Genomic DNA, 21,079 nt, shown 5'->3' on the forward strand with positions numbered 1-21,079 from the left:
ATACAATCACTTGCACCTTATCCACTGGTCATTTTCATTCACTGCTGCTCATTATTATCCACTCCTATTATTTTTATTATTATTATTATTATTATTATTGTTATTGTTATTTATCGCTGTCTCTTGTATTTTTTGTACTTATTTGCATGCCTAGTTATTTAAGTTTTTTAAGTTTAAATTTGAAATCTTTAATCTGACTCTTTTTCCTTGACTGCTGTAACACTGGAATTTCTCAATTATGGGATCAATAAAGGTGTATCTTATCTTATCTTATCTTATCTTATCTTATCTTATCTTATCTTAAATTTTCAACTCACCCGTTAAAGTGAAGCTGATCAGTTTGCGTGGATGTTCGATGCCAACCTGCTCTGCCAGGCCCTCCACCTGAGAGAGAACAGACAACATCACACTATGTACACCACAGAGAGAATACACACCAAGTCGTATTCCAGCAAACACACACCTGTGCTTGTCCACATAAATGCACATAAATCTAAATGCTAATACAGGAGACAACTTGGCAGCAAGGGGGAATTCAATTCCTGAAAGCATGCAGTGGTGTAGCAGCAAGGATGCACTGCTCATCAGTTCACACATGGTCAAACAATGACTTACATGTTTGCTTGAACCACCATGTGGCTCCATTAGGTACAAATCATGTGTACTTGACCACTGATCACTTTTCAGTAATCAGATTTTAAAATATTTGTAACTTTATAATTACTTGATGTAATCTTACCCCCAATGCCAAGTTTTAACCATAAAGACAGAACTAAGCCTGAGACTGATTCTCACACATGCGCGCGCGCACACACACACACACACACACACACACACACACACACTCACACACACACACACACACACAGACCAGGACTGCAGGGTTCTTCACAGTGATGCACGGGGTCGTGGCTCTCAGGGCGCCACTCACTCCATGGTAGTACTTGAAACAGATCTTAGTCTCAGCTGCAGAGGAAACAGCAAAGAGTTATGGGATGTGGAAGCAGTGCAAACATAATCTGCCTATTATTCTTAAAATAACTATATATATATATATATATATATATATATATACATATAATATGTAACATATCTAAATACACTGCATTGATTTAAGAATCATTACATTTCATTAAATCCTATGATCAGGGTAAGTGAAACTTTAAGCCATTTTAAGCTATTGTTGTAGGAGAACATTAACACTTTTGATTATTAAATATTTTACAGAACATTTTCAAAGTGAAAAATGGAATGAAACTATTCTCAGGTACGACTGCCTATGGTAACTTACGCTCCATAAAGTAGGGCCCGGGCTCCAGTCTCCAAACAATCTGACCCTTCTGGGTGCCATTCACTCCTCGGTTCTTACAGTCCCACACGTTGGACGGACTGGTTTCATCTGAAGAAGAGGAGAACTGTTAGTTATGTGAGGGTATGTAAACTTTGGGCTTCGACAAATTGTGCTCTTGCTGTGTTTACATTACCCCTGATTTCAAGCCAACTGTTAAACATAACAAACAACAGATGACAGTGTTCAGGCTCTAGATCCTGCTTCTCGCTAAGAAAAACTGCAGCGAAGCTGCATCTGCTCCATCTTTCAGTATGTTTAGTCTGTGGACTCTGTTGTCCAAAACACAAGTTTGCCTTTAATCAGTGAAATCCATTCCCAAAATAGCCTCCCTACAACCTCTAAGCAGAAGGACAAACACCAAACTTCCTCTGAGTTAAAAACAGGGAGGGGGAATTCCGCTGTACGTAGCACTTTCGTACACAGATTAATGAAGTACCAAACTCAGCTGACTGGTGGAGAGAGTGAGACAGGAGTCTGTGCTGTATATGTGTGTGCATGAGCATGCCTGTGTGTGTGTGTGTGTGTGTGTGTGTGTGTGTGTGTGTGTGTGTGTGTGTGTGTGTGTGTTTGAAGGGGAGTGGAGGAGACTAGGGCAAGTTGCTTATCATTGAATGTCTGCTTAGTCGAGGAAAGCGGTAGCCCCTCTGGGGTATAAGACCCTGCAGCAGGTAATGAAGTCCTGGCAGCCTTATGATCAATATGAAGTGACCTGACGCCCTGCCAGGCACCAGCAGTTTACACTATCTTTCTCCGATACAGCATTCTCACCTACAAGGAAAGCATTTAGAATATCTAACCAACTAATCAAGATGGATGAAGTCCAGGAGGTCATCAGAGATGTAACTAATGGTTTGGTAAACAAGTTAAAATGATTATGATCCATTCTTTAATAAAATAATCACATGGTGTCAACAATCTCTTGCTGTGTGTTGTACTACAAGTTTGTCTGACCTCTCACAAGTCAAAGACACCCATTGCTTTCAGAAATCCATTATCCATTACTAACACAATACATCATACTGAACAGCTCACAGGCTGTAATTTTCCTCTGAACGTCACTGCATTATACTAATAATTATCTTGTGTAAAGAGACAACTTTTTTGCCTTACTGTATAATGTACCGTAACAGTTATGCACCCATCGGAACTGGGTAAAGGCAACTTTATGTGCAAGGCAACAATTACAGTGATCAGTTTGTCAGACTGGAACAACACTGCTTCTGTAGTTAAAAAAACATACTAGCAAAAATGGCAATACATTTTTTAAATCCCTTACTATATTCTTCAGGGCAGCAGGATGTCTCTGGGAGCTGTTTTCAGTGTGTATCTGGAAACCAGTGGAAGCTTTAGATATTTAGCAGGTTTTAATCATTATGAGATAAAATAAAATGGCACTATAGTGAGCTCAAGTCAAACCAAAAGGTTTGCTTTCTGTTCCAGAAGTAAGAGAGCATCATTCAAAATCACATTTGTAGTAGCACATATGACTACAAATCCAGTCTCTTCACATAACTGTATGTCTAACAGTATGATGTATGGTTCACTTCATATGTCGCGATAAGGAAGGTCAATTCTATAAAACAATCTATTCATTGGGTTAATTTAAAGGCTCACTCCAGTGACTAACAGCAGGTATAGATTTTCAAGAGACAGGTTAAAATGTATGGTCAGTATCAAAGCAACACTGGCAAAGATATCCTGACTCTTAGGCCCTGTCTACATGTATAGAGATATCTTACCAAACAGATATTTTTATCTCTGTTTTAGCCTCTTGTCTACACGTAAACAAAGTTTTAGGTCACTAAAACAGAGACTTTTGGTCGAGTGCCATCTAGTTCCATTATATTGGAGAGAAGGCAGATATCTCTACAGCCGATATCTCCAACACTCGGCAACTCACACCAAAACAATCTAGACTGATTAATAGCACTACAGGTAAGAGGAAAAATATGAATTGTTGTTTTTGGGGTGAACTGTCCTTTAAAATTGCAAAGGTTTCACCCTTTATGTGGAGAACACACATACAGAAACACACTTAATTTTTCCAGAAGGACGATGAAAGAAATGCTGAATTGGACACTGAGTTACAGAAGCTAGTGGAATGTGAATAAACAGCGTATAAGTCATAGATTCTTAATAACAAAATTGCTGATTATCACTATTGCTCCTGTATTACTTTCCACCTCGATGGCCGGATCTGTCTGACAGTTTGAGCCTGATAGCCTTCCTCAGCACACAGGTCAATGTATTCCCCCCTGTCAAATTCCTGTCTCTAAGCAGGATTAGCATACATTATTGGAGACCACCCCATTCGCCTCGGAGACGTGCAAGCTTTGTGATGGTGTGTATGTTATTGTACACCGAGGCAGAGCTGTTACATGTTGACTCAGCCTCCAGTCCTGTGTAAAGTCTCAACAGCTCCTGTTGCAGTATTGACTCGGAGTTGGAAGCTCCTACACAAGACTCTACTGGCTATTCTCAGCTCCCAATAAGTAAAAAACCTGGATCAGCTGAAAAGCTTTGAGGACAGGTAGGATCAAGTCAGCTCAAGTCCTGGATGCCTGCAAGTTTCCCAAATAGCTCAACAAAAATATTTTGGGGGAAAGCACAAAAAACTGTGTAGAGGCAGACTGAGAAAATCAAGCAATCACCCCTCTTAAAATTTCAAGTCACTTGCAATCAGACTTGTAGACTTGAGACTTGGACTCAAGTCAGACGTAAAAGTTCGCACTTGACACTTATTTGGACTTGACTGCTCTAAAAGTTGACTTAAGACCCTGATTCGATGATGGTATTTGACAATCAGAAAAGAACATGGTGAATTTTTTGGTTGTGACTCTTGTCTAAAATTATTAGTAATTCCTGTGCTTTTGATACCATCACAAGGCAATCTGTCTGTTGTGAAAGAGGTCAATGACGCAAATTTTTGAATAAAACCTGAAAATATTTTTTTTTTAAAACCCAGCTAATTTTAAAGAATAAAAGTGAATTCTTAGTATTAAAAGCTGTAGTTTGACAAGATGATCCCAACTAGATGAAGTTTGCTGATTGTCGTGGAGATGGATCAATTGCAATGCAAACACAGTAGCTGTAATGACTTCAAGAATCAAATATTCATCCATCTATCCATCTATCCATTTTCATCATCCCCCATTTCTGGGGTTAGGTCATGGGGGCAGCAGGCTGAGCAAGGTATTGCAGACACCCCTCTCTCCAGCAATGAGGCATTCTCAGGCCAGATAAGGTATATAATCCCTCCAGTGTCTTCTGGGTCTACCCCAGGGTCTCATACTAGTTGGACGTGCCTGGAAAAACTCAAACAGGGGGCGCCAGGAGGCCAACAGTCAATCAAAATGTGTTTGACTTTGTCCTGAGAATACAGACACAGCTCTCACTTTGGTTATACAAGGATTGAATAGCTTGTAGCAACAACCCCGTACCCCATATCCCCGCAGTATCCCCCACAGGACTCCCTGGCAGACACAAGTGTCAGTCTTCTCCAAAAACACATGTAGGATTAGATGGACAAACTCCCACCAGCCCTCCAGCAGCCCTGCAAGGGTAAAGAGCTGGTCCACTGTTTCATGGCCAGGACTGAATCAGCATTTCTCCTTATGAATCTGAGGTTCGGTTCAATTGGCACCTCTTTTCCAGCACCCTAGAATAAACTTTACCAGGGAGGCTGAGCAGTATGATACCCTGAAAAATCACACCCTCCAGCCCCATTTTTGACAGATGGGAACCACTACCCCAGTCAGCCACTCCACAGACAATATCAATATAATGCTTTAGATACTATTTCCAAGCCAAGGTAGGGTAGAATTCTTATGGATTGCTGTTGATAACAACTACTCTGGTACTGTATGTAAAGTCTTGACTACAGACCTAAAAGCAGAAACATTCAAGTTCTGATCTATTCAAATCCCAGATCATTAAAAAAAGAATAGGACAGCAACAAGAAAGCCTTGCATAGCTGCAAACCTTGTATATTTGTTATGTGGACTTTGCACTGATTTCACTTATGCAGTAAACACCATCAACACAGCTTTGAGAGAAAGCTGTTCAAATGCTGTGTCATTTTTCAGCATTCAAACCTAAAGGATTTCATCTTGATTTGCAATTCACTTGCAATTTGAACCAGTCCTCAAGGACTTGAGTCTTGGCTCGGACTTGCTTTGAGTGACTGGAGATTTGTCCTTCTGCCTTCTGCCTCTGGATCTGACCCAGGAGAGTTAGAGCAGCTCTACAAGCAACTACAAATGTAAAAATCATCATCTCACCAATGTGGTACAGCCCGATCCAGTCAGTGGCATCCACTTCCTCCTTGATGTCCCAGGATATGACAAGGTTCTGGCCGCGATTCAGCGTGTACTCCAGAGTGGACGCTGTTAGCGAAGACCGGCTCTGGGAGGTCACCAGATCTGTGTCACTGTTAGCCCGGGGAAGCCCAATAGGACTGCTGATAACGGAGACTGTATCAACGGCAGCCCCGCCCCTCTCTGCCAGAGCTCGCAAGTTCTCGGGGCTAAGGGTGTGCCGGAGGTGGGGGCTACGCCTTCGTGGAGCCGACAGGTGTTCGCGGCCCCCCACTGAGAGGTTGGGTGGATTGTGGGATCGGGTCCTGGGCGGTAGGACTGCTGTGGCGAGGGAAGGACGCATGTTTGGCGATTGGTAAGGAGACAGCAACAAGAAGTAAAAACTGTTGGAAACAGCCCGAAAAGAGGCAGAGATGGGTAGGACCTTCTTATCGATTGGGCTGGTTGGCAATGTTAAGACACATTTTACTGATTCATCCCCGCAGACTAATCTTAAACCCTAAATCCTAAACTGTGAGAGCTGGTTTGAAGAGGCCATCATGCCTGGAAACATGAGGAAACTTTAGAAATAATGTGTTGATTCCTTCTCCATAGAGGCTCCTCTTATCGGCCCTTCTGATCCTTGCATCATATCAGAACTGTTGAAGTAGAAGATATCCAACAACAGTAATCTTCGCCACTCACATTTCATGCTGTCCAATGAAAATGGGACCCTAAAGATGGGGAAAGAGGAGAGAGAAAGAGAAAACAGTAAGCTACAAAACTGCTCTCACACAATAAAATGCAGTAAGTTACAATCAACAAATGACTAAACAAGCATTAGTCACCAGGGGAGTTGTCTGCAGTCAAAGAATTTGTCACCAACACAAATAACAAAACATTTCACACCATCTTCTATGACAACCCATCTAATGAAAGAATAAATGGATGTGAGGAGGGCTTCAACTGTGCACAATTCCATTAATTTTTATTGCTCATTTAGATATATATGTTTAATGAATTTATTGCATACTAGTGTCAGACTGGTAAGGATGAAACACAATACACGATTTACTTTATTGAATGATTAATGAAACACTTAATTAAAGTGAATATGTTGGTGGTACAAACAGACCTTCCCACAGTGGGGAAGAGTAGACTGAAATGATCTAATTTGAAATCCATTATCTCTACGTGACCACTGGAAAAAGAAATCTTTAAATCACCCTAATACACACACACACACACAGATTCACACGCTCATGCACACACAAGCACACACACACACATGCACGCACGCGCGCGCGCGCACACACACACACACACACACACACACACACAAACACACACACATCTCTGCAAGTGGTTTTCTATGGTTTCTGTCTGTAGAAGCTGCCTTAGTAATAAGAACAGAGAAAGGAGACTGGCAGCTGTATCTGCCTCCCAGGAAGCTCTTCAATCAGCAAATGCCAGTTTGGGAACTGTCTGGGGAGCGCCATCAGAGTCTCAACCAGAGCCATTTTGTTTTTTAAGGGAGGATGGCATGTGACTTCAGAATCTACCTAGAGGCAGCTGGTTTTAGACGGGCTGAGAAGCAGAGGTTTTTTTATTTTTTTCCTGACGGAGAATAGGTTTGGTAATATTCAGCTAATATGTGCCTGGTGCAGTCACTGGAAAACCATGTGGGCTGAAGTCTGAGCTAAGCCCTGATATCTTTGGCATTTTAAGTGCATATACGTCTCAAAAGCTGAGCTGTTCAGTGATGCTTTGAAACCACTGCTTCGTCTGCAGGCCTGTGTGTAGTCTACACTGTATGCATCACTGTATTTAATAAAAACATTTGGATTGATAAGTTATTATCCTTCATGTGAGCAAAACTAAAAACCCAAGCTAGATGTCACTCCAGCTGAAATGACTGAACAGAACTGTCATTGAAAGCTTACACTCCCTCTTATATTTTGATATTAAAGGAACAGTTCAACATTGTGGGAAATATTATTATTAAAATATTATTCACTTTCTTGCCAAGAGCTAGATGACAAGATCAATATCAGTATGGAAAATATGAAGCTAAAACCAGCACCCAGTTAGCTTAGCTTAGCTTGTCATAAAGAGTGGAAAGAGGGGAAAAGAGCTAGCCTGGCCCTGTCCAAAACGCACAAGAAAAATAATCAGACTGTTTGCTGTTTGACAACTGTTGCTGGGTCTAGGGACTTTTAAAGCCTACATTTGTTTATATTTTGGCAAGCTGGCACCATTAAAAACATGCTTAGTAGTTCCTTTTTGCAGTGTACCAATAGATGTACAAATAACTGTCACTTGATACTTTGATACTGAAGAAAACTTAAAGTTACAAGGAGCGTAACACCCGCCAAGGGCCAAATGCAGGTAGATTTTCTGTTTGGGTAAAAATCTTGGAAGGCCATTTACCCGACTGGCGGGTAAATGTTCCTATAAGTATAGTCATGCAATAAAATAACAGACTAAAAGTTAGAGAGTCTCTTCTGTGTTTTGGTGTTATTTAAGGGCATGCCAACATTTTCTCATCCCAACTCATCAAATACTGAGGCTTTGTCAGTGGACCTACACGTCAAAATATGATGTGCTAGGTACCCTCCTGCCTCTGTTTTGGACATTCACGGACAGCATGTCAATTTCCACTTGTTACATGCATTGTGTCTTTTCAAAATACATTCCCATTTCCACAGGAAATGTCAAATTTTTGCTTGTTACAAGCATACCGTCTTTTTCAAAGTAAACTTACAACGTAGGTAAGACAACAAAAGCATGTGGTCAGGTTCACAAAAAAACATCATGGTTTGACTTAAAATTTACGCGGAAACTGAAAAGTCAGCTCCCGCGTGACAGTCCAGAGTTTTCCTGACCCATTCATCTCCCCACCTGCCTGCCGTATACGTAGCTTGTCTGTGGCATCACAAATTGTGTCTTACACCAACATCCACTGACAAACCAGCGTTATTTGACAATTTTGGTTGTTGCCCACTGCCTCTAAAACTGACGTGCCTAGTGCCTATCATACCGAAATGAAAGGTGCCTCTAAATCTGTGGTTCTCAAATGGTGTGCCATGATGTCAATCTAGGTGTGCCATGGGATTTTGTGATAACCACACATTATTACTGCAATATTCAACTGGGCCTATACAAAAAGTTATAAATGAATTTTTAATTGACTGTATTTGTATGTGGTGTGCACCCATTTCCTAATAAAATGGCAAACTCTAGCTAAAAAAAATGTAATTTAATTTAATTTAAAAAACCTTGAAAGGGGACCTGTTTGTCCGCATTCTTATGTGGGAATTATAAGTGTGTGACACTTTAAGAGCCCTGATTGGCAGCCAGCATGAGGACTGATAACATTTAAATGGAGAAAAAACATGTGGGACAATGGATCGCTTTATTGTACCCAGCAAATTACAGCAAAGCACCAGTGATGACAATCTACCACTGAAAAAAAAAAAAAAAGAAAAAAAACTGAGGGTGTGCCGGAGGTGGCGTCTGAGGGAAACGTGGTGGGACAAGAATAACAGTTAAGGCAGCGAAAGCCCAAGTAGGCTTGGAGAGAGGGGTGGATGGGTCTAACAACCCTCGACTCTCACCCAGGAGGCTGGTGCTTGCTTTCCATAAGACTGTAAAGCCAAACCCTGTTCTTTTTTCCTACACCCAACCCTGTGTGTGTTGGCAAAATGTAACCATGTTTATTTGTTGTTGAAGTAAAAGAAAGGCAATTCCCAGTGTTGTACCTACACAGTGCATTTATTTTGAAAGAGACAGTATGCAAACTGTACATTTCCTGTGAAAACGGAAGTATATTTTGAAAACAGACAATGTATGTAACAGGCAGAAGTTGACATGGCGTCCCAGAACGTTAACAACCAATGCACCCAGAGTACTTAGCATGTCGTATCTGGACATGGACAGTCCATGACCAAACGTCAATATGTGATGGGGTCGGAGTGAGAATGTGTTGCTCTAAGCGGCAGTATTTGAAGAGTTCAGAGTGCAAACAGGCTGGGTAGCTGCTTTTGTCCTCTGTTGACTGTGCCAGAGTTTAAAACACACACACTCTGTCGTGTGTGTCATACCACGAAAATGATCATCTCAAGAGCTTCTAGTTTCGTGGTACCGCACCGTATTAGACATCAGCTACTCTGCTAAACTATTACTCGCCATCTGTCTACTGCTAAAAAGCGGAGTAAGCCAACCATTAAAATAAAAACCAGAAGCAGGAGTCCAGACTTAATAGACCGTGCAAAGAGGTGGGTGATTGCGGTAGAGAGCGAGGAGTTTGATGAAGAGATTTAAGATACATTTACGGTACTTCTTAATATTCTGGCTTGCCTTGATTAACTGTTGATATTGAAATAATTCAGCTTCACAGTTTATTCTGGCCTCTTTAAATTTGTATTCAACAAAAGTATTATCAAAAATTATTAAATTATTATCATCTTAAAGAAATGTACTGAAACAAATGTATATGTGACACAAGGGGGCAATTTATTATTTCGTCTGGTAAAAATATGCTTGGCTGGTGGATTTGTTTTTTATCAACCAGTCCCCTTTGCTGGTGAGTCAGAAGGTTCACTTTGGACACTGGGAGCGTCTTTCTTCTCAGATTTCTAAGAAGACTTAATAATCTTAATTCAAGATAAATGATTGGAGATAATGTTATCACTATAAAGAATAAGCAACACTGAATCTGTGTTTTGAGATTTGACTGAGTTATGACTCAAAGAGTCTCCTCTGCTTGTGTCAGTTGTATCATCCATTTGCACTTTCCATGTAGAGAGCTAACAGACAGACTGTGTGTAAGTTTGATGTTGCAAATTCTTTATCATGCAAAGATTGGAAATAATTTCAAAAGCCATTCAGATGCAGTGACTTGTATGACAAATTGTCTAATATACTGTGTATATTGCTCCTGAGCTTCTGAATCAATTCACTTTGCATTTTGAACTGACTGAACAGAAATGATGAAGTGGCCTCTGTGCTGATGCATGTGGATTGGCTCTGTTTCCGGATAACCCAGGCCTTATATTGAAACAAGATCTGCTGCATTTGACATGGGGGAAAGCCTGGACGTCCCTGACTCAACAAGATTACCAGAGCGCGGCTCCATTGCGTGCGCATGCGCGCGCGCACACACACACACACACACACACACACACACACACACACACACACGAACATTGCATACAGGGATTTATGACAGAATAAAACCTTCATCACAGATGTAGGAATACGTAAATCCCGCTCACGTGTGCTCATGGCCTCACACACAGTCATGAAGCACCAGAAGGGAGGGGCCATTTATTTCCATAAACAAGCAGAAGCTTACTCTGTTGAAGAAGAAACTAAAAAAAAGTGTATATGTAACTGCTGAGTTGTTATGTAAGTGTTCCTGCGGTGCAAGTGCCCCCCCTCATGTTTCCCAGGCATTGTCTAACTGTGACGTGGAGTGGGAGATGCCGTGGCTGCACCCTTCCCACTCAAAGCAGAGGGGATGAGGAGTCTGTCTACCAGCTAAGAGCAGCACAGACCAAAACATGACCTCAGGAGGGAGCACTGAACAATCTGGACTCAGCCCAGTGCTTTTCTTCTAAAAGACTGTCATTTCCCTTTAAAACCCCAGTTTGACTGCTCTGCACAGCTTTGACTCGATACGGGATTAGTGATTGATTCTCAGGAAATAGACGTAGATAAACAAGGTGTTATATGAGTATCCCAAAATCAAATAGCGTTTCTAATTCTAACCATTCTCTGGGACGATGTTAAATTTGACACCTGTCTTGCAAAGACAGTTATTTGAGTACTGTTCTGTTAATAGGCACCAAATACTTTGTACTCTGCATTGCTGTGCAGTGAATACTAAAAAGAAACACATCTGCAGCAGAGGATCTGATGGAGCATGGTAGAATGTGCTGGATTATTGTTTTCTTATATCTGGTCAAGAAACTGTTTCTACAACAGGATGACATTAGAGGATTTCTAGGTATTTGGGAATTATAATCATGTCATTCATTGTGACAGCTCTCTGTTTTATGAATGTAGAGGCTGAAAAAGTCTGTCTTGTTTAGTGTCCCATGTGACAGTCATGACTGACAGGCACCGTCGTAGCAATACGGCTGCACACCTCCCCTTACACACCTACTGCCAGAAGAAGACGTGCTGAATCTCCACAATGACACGCACGCACGCACGCATGCACGCACGCACGCACGCACGCACACACGATTAATCTAGAGTTTATCAACAGACAATTAAATAACAGAACTGCACAGTTAATAACTTTGGATAATCATTTAAAGGAAAACTCAACCAAAAAGCCAGAATAAAGGTTGACATGTTCATTTCTGCAAACCTCTGATATGTAACATTTGTGCGTTATCTTGCAGCACATACATTGAAACTTTACATTTCAACAACACTGTGGATAAAGTGTAGTTAGGTTTGGGCACAAAAACTGACTGGTTATGGTTAGGTCATGTTTTGGCTTCAAGGGATAGTTCAGATTTTTTGAAGTGGGGTTGTATGGGGTACTTACATGTATCATAGACAGTAAGTTACAATCAGTTGATGTCAGACAGCATGCCCCTCTCAATATAGCGTAGGCCTACACTTAAAGTGATATTGGTATTTTTAGGTGGGACTTTTTTAAGTAGCTGAAATACGTTTTGTTGCTGACCCATCCACAGCACTACCTTTCTTAGCTTCTCCAGGGCTGCTTCTCTAAACTGGGGGACGTGCCGACTGACATCTACTGCAGGTAATACACTGACTATGGATAAGTACCTCATACAACCCCACTTCAAAAAATCCAAAATGTCCCTTTAGAGTACCTGCTTTCGGTAGCGCAGTCATGGCTGGAAATGCTGTGATGTCTCAATAAAAAACAACCAGTTTTGCTATTTGTTGTTCTCAAACAGTGGTCTGCAGCCTGGCAGCTGTCTCACCAAGGTGTCACACCATCCACCCTCCCCTTCACCTCCTAAAGGAAAACTCAGCTCATATATACATGTTATCATAAGTATGTTACTTTAAAAATGTTGAAATGATACATATAAACTTACAAATGTATCCATGGTTTGAAGAAACGTACAATGCCAACATTTTCTTCTGACAACTGAGTTGGTTAAACTGTTAATAGCACATCTATGAGCCACAGTATTGCCCTGGGTGACATGTGCCTACCATGAATACACACATACTTTCAATTGGTCAATCCACTAAATGCACTATTTCCTCCTCCTCTAAGTAATGCTTGCTAAAACCTACAGTGCCCAGCTGATTTAGGAAAATGTTTACATCATTTACATCTTTAATGAAAAAGGTACACTGAAGATTTCACTTTGTTTTAAGGGTTTACAACACAAAAATGTTAGAAACTACTGATTTAATTTTTGGTTTGAATCTATTTGGATGATTTTGGGATTCTGTCAGTTTAACAAACCAAGCTATTTGTTCACATGTACATAACTAGAGACTTGTGGTGGGCATATTTGACTCATTTCTGGCATTACATGGAAACAATGAATGTAAATAATCAAGAGATGTATCAATAATAAATTATAATTATCAGTTTAAACCTGTGTTTTTGCAAACTGAATATGTGTTGTGAGCTGTAGGTACTGTGATGTCAGTAAAGGGATTCCTCCTCCTCTCCCGCTTTCCCTCTGTTCCTCTCTGGCTATGTGTGTGTGTGTGTGTGTGTGTGTGTGTGCATGTGTGTGTATTGGTGTCAGCAGAGGGACCCCTCTGTGCCCCTGTGGAGGTGACTGCTGCACTTTACAGCCTGACAGAACGGGCACCTTGGGGAGCTGGCACAGACGCACACAGTGGCACTGAGGTCTTATTGTGCCTCACTGACACATAATGTTAAGAACAAAACACAAAACCAGCACAAAGAGGCATCACACACTAAAACAAATGCACCGCCCCTCAACAAAACCACACGCACACATTCTTATCCACGCTTATACAAACAGTGTTTCTGACTCAGAAGATGAAAATACATTCTCTTCACAAACTACCTCCTCACAGAGCTCTAACTTCACCCTAAAGATGGATGAAGACTGAGCGGTCCACCTGACTACAACTCACCGCAGCGAGGCCTCGCTGGAGGACACGGCTTTGTGAGTCATTCTGAGAGAACACAGGCTACAAGGTTGGTGCCAGAGTGCTTCCACCTCCCAGAAAAAGTGCAGCCCTGTCCCGCTCAGGGTAGTTCGCTAAACACATCCCCCTGGGAGAACATGTCTGGGATGAGTCACTCCTCGGGAGGTATCCCTTCATGACAGGCCACGGCGAGTCGGAAATGGCATTTACGCCTGAAGACTGATTGATATCACCCTCTCCAAGTTTAGAACGCTGACCTTTCTATAAATGGGAAAGTGGGTTGTGTATGGATTTATGAGAGACATAAAAACTGCATACAGACATGTACAAAAGCATACAGATGGATGTGCTGGAGGCACTTCAGCTGCTCAACAGACAAATCTCTCTTCTTCAACCCAAAACAAAATTCTAGTTGTGCAGCAAGTGCACATTGTACAAACTGAATGACTATATTTCATATTCAAGCAGAGACTCCAAAAATACCAGATATCACAGGTTGAATTTTGAGTTAATGTATATCAAATGATGCGCAATATATGTAGAGTAATTCCATTTGGAGCACCTTTATAGCTGAATTGTTAGAGCGCATGGCGCACAACAGCAATGCTGCTGCTTGGATTCCAGCCATGGACCTTCGTTGCATGTCATACCCCCCTCTCTCTCCCCTAATTTCCCATCTGCCTCGTCGCTGTCAGTTGTGCAGTTTAGGCAAAAATGCACCCCAAAAAGCATATTTTCATTTGATGGAATGATGCAGCCATAAAAAACTTGAAGCTGTGCCAGAACATGAAGACATACAATACTGTAAGACAGTGTGGGAAAAGATGGCTTTAACAACCTTAAAACTACTTGAGGGGAAATAAAAGGGGAAAACCGTGTGCTAAAGGGTTAACGATGGATTAATAAAGACCCGTCCATGAAGCAGACATGGACATCACTGCAGGGCAACACAACCTCTGTGTCCCTCTCCCATTTTAACTCCTTACTCATTCAATGCTTTACAGCTTGTGAAGTCAATGTACGTTTTTAATTCAATCATTAGTCTCTTTCTCACCACATCACTGCACTAAACCATTATATTTCACCTTAAGTCACACTCCACAACTCTCTCTACGAACAGAACGCCTGCTGGTGAATTAGCGCCTTGGCACCAGACGTCAAAATGATGTCAGAAAGACGTTGGACTGTTAATTTTTAGTTGGAATTAAAATCTGGTTTACAATATTTCAAATGTCTAAAAACTTTAGAACTTTACGTTGCATGGACGGTAACATTGTGGCATTCTGTAGACGCTGGGTTTTGTTCTCCATATACTTAACATCTAAATGCTGGTATTCTATGTCAAGATGACGTTGGCATGATATATTTGGAAGATGTTGGATTGTGGTTATTTTACAGCAGAAGTTAAAACCAACAAAATATCAACATCATCTGTCATCAGTGGCAAGACATCTTGCTTACACTGAATTTTGGTCACCCAATGTCACAAACTAAACTCAACCAAATATCAACATCTAACAACGTTGGTAGCCAGCTGGGAAGGGTACATAAAGGGCTGGGTATTGTTTGATACAGTAGTGCCAATAAAGTGCCTCAGTTTCAGTATCAATAGAATTTTTTTTTCTGGTACCATACTTTAAGAAATATACAGGTTTTTCCACAAAGTCTTTTTCAGTTGAAAAGACCTTAAAACTGTAAAATGTTATCTGAAATACTTTTATTGAAGGGTAAGCAAACAAGACGATGAATCTGATATTAAATGCCAGCTTTTGATAATCGACATTTTTCAACAATTGCTGCTACAGGTGCATTTTCATTGGTATCAATAAAGTTTTATGGTCCAATACCCAGCTCATTTTGGGTGTGGACACTCTAATATCAGCTTAAGTTTATTTCCAACGGGATGAAACCCTCTAACACCCACTAACATTTAGCTTCTGTCTTTAATGGGAAAGGTTATGATCAGCATTCATTCCTGGGACAAATGACTCACAGGTATTTATCGGCTCTGGCTCCAGTTGGTTGCAATCGGCAGTAATGGAAACATGGCAATGGGGTGGACACTCTAAATTCTGCCCCATTTATGGTGCAGTGCCTCCATCCAAGTGTCCTTCACACATCACTCCAAATGAGTTTGAAAGAGAGACTGAATAAGTAATGGATGAGAAGTAACCACTGTAGCATTTCCACTGGCCTCCATGCTGCTTTCTACTGTTTACTAACCAGTTTTCCGGTGTGTCTGTGACAACGTACATAACACATCAGTGGGAAAAAAACAAAACAAAAAAGAAAGACAGGCATACTCGTCTACTGCAGTGCCGTGTACATGGCTCTGGTTTACTGGCAATGGGAAAGGCATATACCTGCAGGTGCTGTTTCTTGTGGGAAAGGGGTATCAAAGGAGCAGTGTGTAGGGTTTAGTGGCATCTAGTGGTGAGGTTCAATCAACTGAGTACCTCTCCCCTCACCCCTCTCTTTCCAAGCATGTAGAGAACCTACAGTGGCCTTCAGGTAATGTTGAAAAGCAAAAGACCCTCTCCAGAGCCAGTATTTGTCCGTTCTGGGCTACTGTAGAGCCTCTGTAGAAGAGGACCTGCCCCCTATGCAAATATGAAGGGCTCAATCTAGGCTAATGAAAACACAAGGATTCTTGGCTTCAAGTAATTATACAAAAATGAAAACATATTCATGAATATTATATTCCATATCTGCCATTAGATCTCCCTAAATCCTACACACTGGACCATTACGATGGAATGTGGGAACAGATTAAGTCTGAAGATCTATTGCGATCGTTACATAATGTTGTATATACAGTAGCATCCCTGACTGGACTTTGCAAATACTTGAGTGTGTCAGCTTCACTCAGTTGATGTTGGATTGCAGCCGCAGGAACCAAACAAAAAATCTGACACTGTGATCGACACAAACCTTCACGACAGCATAACAACAGGCCTTTTTTTCCCAGAAGACATTTTGACATGTCACAGTGGGAAAATCACAAGCGTAAATCAGACAAATGATGGCTTTCATTTAGCTACTTCAGTTTCAGGGTCCTAGTATTGTGCATGTTGGCCCACTGTCACACAGTCATGACTTACTGAGACTTTAATAGAACAGAGCTATTTTATTAGTAATACCTGTGCCATTCCTGCTACAACAAATCAAAATGTCTGATGTGAAAGACGACTATCTAAAGGCCCTGTATACCCACAAAGGTGTTTTTAAAACCTCTGATGAAAACTCCAGTCAGATATAAAGTTGGGTGGATCATTGCTGCAAATTAAGTAACGTCGCCAAACTCCTTATAGTAATAAGAATTATAACAAAGTAAGTTGCCCCTACTCCGACAGGTGTAACAAAACTATTAAGGAAGATGTCAGTGAAGAGCAGTTTGCACACACCCATAGATCCTCAAGGGGAAGTCTGATCAGGTAAAATAAGTAAAAACTTGGGATGGATATTGAAAAGATTTTATTAATACAATGCCATTATCTACTCTGCTTATATGTCCAATTCTTTGTTGATGCCCTTACTGAATCCTGATCGATTTTCTGTTTGGAAAAAGAGTAGGCCTGCACAGGTTTTCAGTGTTAACGCAACTGTTCTATAATCTCTGAGTCTGCAAACTGTGCTGATGAAATGAGAGAATACAGCAGCATTTTTTTATTTAGGTTTAGTGAGTCAAAGAAAAAAACGTCTAACCCTGCGTGCATGGTGCTACTGTTTTTATAACAGGATATATACCCTCGGTAACATAGTGACGTAAGGTAGTTACAACAGACACCAGTGCAGGCTTTTATGATGGGCCCCCATGCCAAGTTTTGTATCTGAACTAGCTACCATGTATCATCTCGTCTCATCACATGATCAAAAAGAGACTTGACACTGGATGACATCAACATATATATTAGCCCACAATCATGATTTCATACCTGTATATGACACAAATACCAAAGAAAATAAGAAAATATTCATTTACTTGAATATAGAATAAGCTTATTATTTTGTTATTGATTGCTACTGACTATTTTACACACACAAACAGAATGATGATGGAGATGGGGTTTTCCTTTTCAATGATATATAGCAAATGGCAACATTTTTAAATGGTAAATGATGAGTGGACTGCACCTGTATAGTGCTTTTCTAGTCTTCCGACCATTCAAAGCGCTTTTACAGTACAAGTCACAGTCACCCATTCACACACACACATTCACACACTGGTGACCAAGGCTACCATGCATGGTGCGACCTGCTACTTAGTAACCAATCACATGCAGTCACACACTGATGGAACAGCCATCAGGAGCAATGTGGGGTTCAGTTTCTTGCCCAAGGATGTCGTAGTCAAAAACATGACAATCCTGGACTCTTAGCCTATGTTGAGCAAACAGATGTTTTGGTATTTTACTGATTTTTCAACCCTTACTTGACATGCACTGCCATCTTTCTTCATGAAACAAAGCCATGCTTGAGACTGTTTTCTCTCTGCCATAGGATTGCAGCAGTATGCCAGTTTCAAGGTATACTGTGATATAAAAAATGACATTATACCCTGTACATTTGTTTATCTATGATGGAGAATGTCACCTTTATTGAAGTTATTCTCAATAGGGAGACTTTTTACACATACTTCCATTAAAATAATAGTTTCAAGTTTAAATTATAGGACTAAAACGTTTATCAAACCAAAATATTCCCTCTGTTTTTATTCCTTTAAGGGTCACTCTGTCCGATATAATCAATAATTCTGTAATACCATGAAACTACGATATTTTCTGAGACAGTTACTGTACCTTGAAAATGTCATACCATTGCAATCCAACGCCAGCTCTCTTACTTAAAGTTTCCAGCAGTGTAGACACGAGTTTGACCTTATTGTTTTAAAATGCACAACTGTCAGAAAAAACATGCCAGCATCAATAAGAGGAATTGATAAGCTCGGAGGAATATGATTGCGATAGACTGGACAATTCAGAACTGGCTCTCTCTCAGTTCTTGATTGCCATCCCTAGTGAAAACACCTGCGTGGTAGCATTAGTCTGTATGGACTTCGACAAATAGTATACGCTATAAAAGGACAGCCCCATTTCGTTTCCCTCAGCAGTCGAACACATCAAACATCACTTACTCTAAAGTCGACCTCAGGTCATCTAAAGGACAGCTGGTCTTCGTGTAAGGAGGGCTTATGATGGATTCTAACAGTGACCCTTATTCACAGTGCTTTAATCTGCCACTTTGATCACTTTAGTGTGGGTACTGAGGCATGATATATTGGTGACACAGGGCAAAGGATAGTCACTGTTATCATTAGAAGGTACGAACCTGCTTTGAAGGCAGATAGACAGATATGTACTTGTGTGAAATGGAAGGTCTGTTTAGGTGTGCAGCCAGCTCTTTGTCTGCATGTTTAGTGTATAGACAGCGTTTCTTATAAATATTAAATGGTGGGGTCAAAGAGGATTTCTACATCGCCTTCGCCACTACCTTTCATTTAGGGGTGTAGCAGGTAATTATGGACTCTGCAGTACACAGGAGGGCATTTTGGATTCCCTAACTTTTCTCTCCCCCATCTACCCATCCACAACTCAAAAAACTTCACATACTTACCCATCAGTTATCAAACACAAATGACATTATAGGTTCTGTGCACAATCTGGGCAGTTGTCAGAGCCAAATGTTCACAGGTTGTCCCCTTGTCAAATTCTGTCAAGTGAGGAAATACGGGAGTTTTGTGATGATCTGCAGGGACAAAACTCTAACAAAACTGTATTTCTGCTTGTTCCAGTTTGTCTCAGATTACAGATTTGCTTAATGGATGATATTTTTGAGAAAGCTGTGCAGTTTTTCAGATTTCAGCCAAACCCTACCTTAGAAACTGATCACACTTGGAAATAAGCTGTTTCTGCATTGTAAGATGTCAAAGGGGAATTTAGCAAAGACACTGCAGGCCCATATGAAAGCTTACAGCACCCAATCTCAATTATGACCATGTCATTATTTCATTGCAGATAAATGCCAGAGGTCTTACATGTCTGAGCTTAGTGATAATAAATGTAAACACAGGCCACTTTCTGGACTACGGGCATCTCAACATCTCGGAGCTACAGAGACGTGAAGGTAACTCCCGCTTACAGCAAGATCACGTCAGCAAAATCACGTTACATAACAGTTTGTCTCCAACTTTAATCATTTCAAGTCAATCTGTGCGCCTCCGAGGCCGCGCACGGCCGCTTTGCGCACATGACTGAGCAGGCCATACAGGGACCGCACTGGCGGAATGTGCAGGTGTCATCGCTCGCTATTGGATTACTGTGGGAATTCCCTACGTCATTTTCCTTCTAATGCACCCCTTTCACAAGACGCATGCATGAAACCAAAATCGATCAATTATCTCCTTCAGTGCAAAACCACAACAACAAAAGAACACGATACGCAGAAGACGACGCTGCGGTTGTTTAATGACAGATTCGGCTGCTTAAAGCATCATCATCATCACCCTCATCATTATCACCATCACTGCTGGAAGCCATGAACACCTACACGTCCCTCCATTCCTGACGGCGCACTGGGTGGCAGAGCTTACCTTTGGCGCAGAGGTGCGGGATGGAAGAGAACGGTGTACGGATGATGACAGCGCTGCCACCAACACCTGCTCGGTGCTTTCTGCGCGGGGATATCACGGTTTAGGTCGTTATCCCTGCAGTCCAAATGAGGCGGGACGGGCGGGGTGCCGCGGTAGGGCCCCCCTCCCTCTCAGATCCCGAGCCAGGGCAGCTTTGGGCTCGAAGTCACGTATCGAGACGGTATCCCTCTGAAAAGCTGCTGCGGCGCTGCAGAGACACCTCGGCCCTCTTCGGTAGCAGCGGCCAGAGGTGTGTGCGCATAAACTCCACCAGTACCTCCCTGCTCCCTGTCCGCACAGGAGGCTGCTGCTGCTGCTGCTGCTGCTGTGGGCTTCAGGCATGCAGCTCACACAGGCATCGCATTCTCCCTCTCTGCATTGCAATGCGCTGCAGTCAGAGTCGACGTCCTCCCACCAGTCCCAGCAGATGCACAAAATCTGACTGGGCAGAGCGTGTAACCGCTGTCAGTCCAAAAGGAGGAGAAAAAAACGTAGCCTACCGGAGGATGGCGTAAATGTTTGGTTATTTGCAGTGGAGTGGCTCTCCTTGCTGGGGGGCGTGCAGGGATTTATTCAGAGCATTGTCGAGCCTGACATGTTTTTTGCTGTTGATAAAATATATACACACTCTGCATATTAATGTGGGAAAATGCCAGAGTGGGAGGAGAGACA

The 21,079-nt window shown here is 41.6% G+C and overlaps 1 protein-coding gene across 1 annotated transcript in view; it reads right to left on the reverse strand.

Moving 5' to 3' along the window:
- hecw2a (HECT, C2 and WW domain containing E3 ubiquitin protein ligase 2a) overlaps window positions 1–20,827 on the reverse strand; it is a 60,573-nt gene extending 39,746 nt beyond the window's left edge. The window contains exons 1-5 of the mRNA XM_050049661.1: window positions 20,369–20,827; window positions 5,632–6,380; window positions 1,292–1,399; window positions 872–966; window positions 318–384 (exon numbers count right to left, since the gene is read on the reverse strand). Of these exons, the coding sequence (XP_049905618.1) occupies window positions 318–384; window positions 872–966; window positions 1,292–1,399; window positions 5,632–6,010 (649 nt within the window). The 5' untranslated portion in view covers window positions 6,011–6,380; window positions 20,369–20,827. The remainder of the gene's footprint in view (window positions 1–317; window positions 385–871; window positions 967–1,291; window positions 1,400–5,631; window positions 6,381–20,368) is intronic.
- Between the last annotated feature and the right edge of the window lie 252 nt (window positions 20,828–21,079).

The sequence above is a fragment of the Epinephelus moara genome, chromosome 7 (genome assembly GCF_006386435.1).
Source record: "Epinephelus moara isolate mb chromosome 7, YSFRI_EMoa_1.0, whole genome shotgun sequence".
NCBI lineage: Eukaryota > Metazoa > Chordata > Actinopteri > Perciformes > Serranidae > Epinephelus > Epinephelus moara.